The following is a 6,033-nucleotide window of genomic DNA, read 5'->3' as shown; positions in this document are numbered from 1 at the left end:
ATTTTATACTTGTTTATAATGCAAAAGCAGCCTAAAATGTAACTTTGAGCTGATCTAATACCGTCTACGATCGTGTTACATAAAACGCAATGATTTTATGAATACAAATTATCATCCCACCACTGGCTATAGTAGACCGAAGACCTACCTAATAGCGACCTCTGCTGCCCAGTTGCATTAAAAAAACAAAAAAAATCAGAAACCCTAACCCAACAAAATCAAGCTACCGGGTAAACGTTGTTTGCAGCACTGATAATCAGTGTTGGGACTAACGCGTTATTAAGTAACGCGTTACAGTAACTACGTTATTATTGTGGTAACGAGCACGGTAACTAGTTATTATGCCAAAATCAGGAACGCGTTAGTCGTTACTGGGATTTAGATAGGGTCGTTACTCGTTACTTCGTGTGGTGGCTATCGCGGAGCTTCCACAGATTCAGTAACATTAGCAAGTGGTGGAGGCCAGCAGGTGGATGAAGGAAAAGGGACGCAGAAGGAAAAGAGACCCGAGGCGGCCGCCGGTCCAAGTGTGAACTGAACTTCAGGTAAGAAGTTATGACCTGCAGTCTCTCTGGGTCAGATATGAACCAAGTTTAGGTGGAGTTTATTTTCGTTATTCTGACTTTTTCCGTACTGCGTGCTAGCTAGCATGACGGAGTTTCTATACAGCTGGGTGGGTGCTATGAAGTTAATGATGTTGAACTTTATTTTGTTCATAAGTTATTAGAGTTGCCAACCGTCCTGTCTGGTATTCAGAGAAAATATTACGCGTTTCTTATTGAGGTGAAAAGGAACAGTTTGTCCCGTAATTCAGCTACAATGAAAAAGGCACAAAGCTGGAGTTATTCTCTCTTTATGCTGCACAGCTGCCTCTTCTTCTCTCTCCTCTCCCCCTCCCTCTCCCGTTTCTACTTCAATCATGAAAACTGATCAATGATCAGCTGATCGTCTCTCTTGTTTGTTTATCGCCCACTTTGTGCCGAAAGAGGAAACCAGCCGATGTCGCGCTAAACAACAGCAGCACTTTTAAGCTTGATCAGCTGTTGTTAGAATTTATTTAATATTAATTTCTAGTATCAGCTGATGTTTGCTGGAGCCACAGCTGTAAACCTGCTGGTCATGATACGGTTTGGATATGTGGTGAGAGGGAAACATGAAGATGAAACCAGGAGATGTCCTTACTGGATCATCAGAGCTGAACAGGTGATGGAGAAACAGGTTTACCTTTTAGGTGACATGAATGAGTTGAAGGGAAGTTATGAACTGTTTCTGAGAGACAAATAACACCAGGATCCTTTTTTAGGTAGCTGACAGCTGGTAACTGTGCAGGGGCGGGTCTAGCAAAGTGTTGCCAGGGGGCAGGTAGGGCATTAACAGGGAAAGGGGGGCACAAGGAAATACTTTCTTATTCTCATTTAAAATGTCTAGCTTTTAAAAAATAATTATCTGAATCTTTCAACAAACGATTGATAGATTGATGCATATATACCATCGAAACAGTGTACATCACTGTCACAACAGTGTTTATTTTCATTCAAAGGCTTTATGATTTTTCCTATAATGGTGGGCCGGTCTCTAGTCAAATTCTCCGGGCCAATTTTCTGTCCCAGTCCAGCCCTGTATGCAGCTCATCTGCAGTCTGGTGTTACCTACATCTTCCTATTCAGAAGGCAGAATTTCTGAGTTCTGAGTACAATCGAAAGCACCACGACTGCAGTTTTTGTGTTGGATGTAAAAGGCGCACATGACTCTGTGACGTAGGCTAGAATCATGGCAGCAGTCAATGACGGTCCAGGCGTGGAATTTCTCTCGTGGGAATATGCACATTATCTTTTCCTTTCTATTGGTAGGTGGCACAGTGCACTTGTGGCAAGTAAGCAAGCTAGAAGACTGGCAAAGTTATGGAAGCAACACATTAACAAGAGAATTCTGAGTAAAACCGAAGTTACTTTCCCTAGTAACTAGTTACTTTGAAAGTAACGAGTAACTTGAAGTAACTGAGTTACTTTTGAGAGAACTAGTAATGTAACTAAGTTACTATTTTAAAGTAACTTACCCAACACTGCTGATAATGCCCTTCATACCCTGCAACATTCCTGTCACAGTGGTCTAATTAAACCAATGGATAGAATCTCCGATTTTTTTTTAAATATTTACAATAAAATTGTCACAGAGGGGTGTAACATTTGTGTCTCTTTTTACTCTTTTTACTGCAGTGCATTGTGAATAACAACTCGACATATTTAATAGAGTTTATTTGCAAATTTTATCAGAACAGTTTGAATGATTTTCAATGAAGTGATAATTTCAGTTACATTTATTTCATAGTGTAGTGACCTTGATCTTTCTGTCATAGTGCTTGAATGGGGGTTAAGACTTCTTCCCTTTTTTGGAAAAACAACACATCTGTAGATGCACAGGCAGCTGATTTTAAAACAAACTCTATACAAACAATATAAAAAGGAACTGGCTTCATCGTCGGCCCTTTTGTAATGTGCAAACATGTAATAATCACACCACTGGGAATGATGCGCAGGCAGCAAGTCCACACATGTTCTTCCCACGTTCAATGAGGAAATACCTGTGAGAGGACAAAACTGTTACTCTGTTTCTTTGGTTCATAATATTTAGGGAAATTTTTCTACATGTGACTGATTAGAAAAATTACCCGTTCATGCCCCAACTCGATCCCCATGAGTTCTTTACTATCCAGTGAGGAGTACCATTTTCTTGTCCATAGCCGACAGCCAGAACTGCATGGTTCACTTTGTCAGTGGTGTTGTGGCATTCAGTGCTGAAAGCAGAACATGTTTCTTCTGACTCTATATCTTTTATTCAGAAAGAGGAACTAAACCTCTCAAATGTCTGAAAGTAACAGCTTTACTGACATTTTAAACTGAATGAAATACTCTAAACCCTCTTTTCTCAGTTCTTATTTTAGCAGCAGTGGTTGTGGTAAACTTGCTGTCCAAATGAAAAACAGGTTTTGACCATGTGTGTTTATGTGAGCATCAAAAGAATAATAGACTTGATCAGTAGGTTCAAGTAAAGGTCTGCCCCATTCATTTCATGGACACTGCAGGGGAAAAATGATGGGAGCAAACATGCAGGAATCTGCTTACATTTGGTTATAGCAAATATAGTGATCATATAAACACTTAGTATGTTTTAATAAATGTGAAAAAAAGACAAAATTGAAATTATGACATCTTCTTACCTGGTGTACACACCCTGGTGGTAACTCATAAAGTCAGAGGTCACCTCAAAAGCAAAGCTGACAGGATTGTGTGTCCCGACAGCGTCCACCAACTCCATCTCATTGTACTGACAGACGGCAGAAAAATGTCATCATTCACTCGCTTCACTAAAGACTTTTCCTTGATGAAAATCCCTGATGGATACTCACTGCTGTTATGTTCACCACACTATTCACAAAAGCAGCTGCCCTTTCTGGTTTGTACACACACTTACCCTCCTAAAATGACAAAAAGACACAGTTAAAATAAATTAAGCCATTAAACACAACTGTTTGTAACTGAAAAGTCTCTTTTGTTTAATGTTTCTTTTTTTTAGTTGATAGTTACAAAAGCCGTGTATGGATAGTCCTGCTCGGTCATCAGTCCCTTGTTGTACATGATGTATTCAAATGCTTGACTGGGAAGACCACTGAAAGACAAATTAATATGTTATTAAACGAGTGAGCAATTACACGTAATTTTCTTTTAAAGGGGAAGGTAGGAAATGTTTGACTCGCCCATTGCATCCATGGTTGTTGAAATCTTGAGCGCAGTCTACCAGCTGTTGTTCTGACTAGTTAACGCAATAGGCAGTAAAGTTAGTCATTATGCTTTGTCATGAAGTGCAATTTTTGATACGTAATCAGCTAATAAAAAACAAGTCACCAGCGGTACAAGCTTCCCCTTGTTGATGGCAGTTACAGACTCCAAACAGCCAGTGGTGGAAAACGTCCAGCAACTACCACAGCCTCCCTTTGCCGTAAACAAACACACACACACACACACACACACACACACACACACACACACACACACACACACACACACACAAAGATTTTAGGAAAGATTTTATGCACTGAAAAAAATACTTAAAAAAACCTCAACTTAACACTGGGCCTTTTTCTTACAGCAGACCTGTTGACATGTTTTGTTTGGAGGAACACTATAATGTTTTTTTTTAATCTACTGTCTGACTGAGCAACCATGCATGTGGATGTCTGAGGTTCAGACTCACCTGATTCTTCACTGGGGTCACATAATTCCCTTTCTTTCTCCAGTCGATGGAGTCTGGTAGCGGCCCATTGCTGCTGAAGTAGTTCCCTTTGGTGGCAGAGCAGTTCTGCAAAAATCAACTTGTCAAAAAACCCCCAACAACAGCTTAATCATCATTGCAAAATGCTTCTTGTATGAGCATCATTACCTGAGGCTCAGACATGAGGAAGGACTTTCGAAATTCACTGAATGTCATGTCTGAAAACTGGTTCAGTGCCACTGCAGGAAGAGAGGAAATGCAGGTGAAAGCACTTTAGGATGAGCCACGTGAAACAAAACGTTAATGCAAACACAAAGAGGTCTTACTTGTGAACGAGTGGTTTCCTTCATTGTGTTTGTCAATCCTCTTCTTGTTCTCTGTGAATATCTGCAGTCTTTGGTAGTACTCCTTCAAGTTGTACCCTTTGTTGTACTGTACATGGAGGAAGGGTGTTGATTTAGACATTTATTTTTAAGTTTGATGCAGTACCCACTTGAGCCACGTTGTTACTATGATTTTCTCACCAGACAACTTCCTCATAACAACATACTGAGCGCAATCTTTTGCTTATGTCACGGCGCTATAACCTACCTGTGCCATCCATGACTTGAAGTGAAACTCGTCTGTAAATAATCCATGTTAAAAAAAAAATGTTAAAAAGTGTCCGATAAAGAACATGAAACAATAGAACAGACGCCGTGGCCGTAAATATGAAAGCGAAAGCTGGTGTAGCGCAAATGTCAAAGCAAAAAAGCACTAAAGGAATAAGAATGTAAAGCGGACTTTACCAAACAAAAGAAGCGACTTACCTTGATCAGACAGGCGAAAAGCTGACGTTACAGAGGCCGCAAAGAGCACAAGAAAAACGAACATTGTGTCGACTGTTCCAAGTGCCAGTATTTGCAGCAGGAGTGTGAAAGTGAAGTGAAACAGATGAGGCGAGTCACGAGGTGAACAGCTGCTGTTACAACTATGTGGCTATTGTTCTGCGATCCACGGGTAAATGTTTGATGGTTCACGGACTGCGTTTTGCTTTAAGCTATAGTTATTAAAAAATGGAGAGCACTGCAATAAATAATCATCACAATGCACAACAACTGCCTTCGTACAAAATGGTTAAAATAAACATAAAATAAGCGGCGTCTCAACTGTGGCTAAAGTGACATTGTGGCATTAAAGAAATGGAAATTATGTACTAAATGTATAAAGCAGCAGGAAAATAAACGTATATAATCTGTTAGTAATATTTTAGCCCCAGTTTATAGCATGAGCATGCTATAAAACATGTTTAATAGCGTCCTCCTTTTTAATCTGTGTTTGAATATTTTTTAATGTGTCTACATTTAAGAATGTCGCTACAAGGGCATATTTTGGTGAAATAATATGGTTTGTATGACTTGAAGCAATCATTTTTAAATAAATAAACAAGATAAACATATGCCATCAAGTTCACTGCTAGAGTCAGACCTGCGTTATTACCAAGTCTTTTGTGATGTTAGTAAATGAAATAAGGAAATCAATAAAATCTAAGTAGACCAGGTATTAAGCTGGTCCCAGGTTTCATGAAAGTTATGATGTGATTGCAACTTGGATTTTAACATTTATTGAATCAGAAAACAATTTATGTCATGTTTAGTTTGTGCATTTGTGAAAATTCTAATTATGATCATAAATATTTTTTTTCATATTAATTCCGGATTTTGCCGGATCACGGTAGGCCGCTGAGCACAGTTGCTTCCTAGGACAGAGAGCTGCTTATAAAGC

At 39.3% G+C, this 6,033-nt stretch overlaps 1 protein-coding gene across 1 annotated transcript; it reads right to left on the bottom strand.

Moving 5' to 3' along the window:
• Window positions 1-2,238: 2,238 nt before the first annotated feature.
• Window positions 2,239-5,213, bottom strand: LOC146704565 (pro-cathepsin H-like). The gene is made up of 12 exons (XM_085461800.1): window positions 5,079-5,213; window positions 4,861-4,892; window positions 4,596-4,701; window positions 4,438-4,508; window positions 4,252-4,356; window positions 3,903-3,989; window positions 3,755-3,810; window positions 3,585-3,666; window positions 3,407-3,475; window positions 3,218-3,324; window positions 2,669-2,794; window positions 2,239-2,581 (listed from the first exon to the last, which is right to left on the bottom strand). Exons 1-12 carry the CDS (start codon window positions 5,140-5,142, stop codon window positions 2,512-2,514), a joined length of 975 nt encoding a protein of 324 aa, XP_085317926.1. The 5' UTR covers window positions 5,143-5,213; the 3' UTR covers window positions 2,239-2,511.
• Window positions 5,214-6,033: the final 820 nt, after the last annotated feature.

This window comes from Copadichromis virginalis, linkage group LG7 (genome assembly GCF_057382275.1).
Source record: "Copadichromis virginalis isolate Kocher_CV1m ecotype Utaka linkage group LG7, C_Virginalis_male_GT1.1, whole genome shotgun sequence".
Classification (NCBI taxonomy): domain Eukaryota; kingdom Metazoa; phylum Chordata; class Actinopteri; order Cichliformes; family Cichlidae; genus Copadichromis; species Copadichromis virginalis.
Note: the sequence above shows the minus strand (reverse complement) of the source record. Positions and strands in the feature narration are given on the sequence as shown.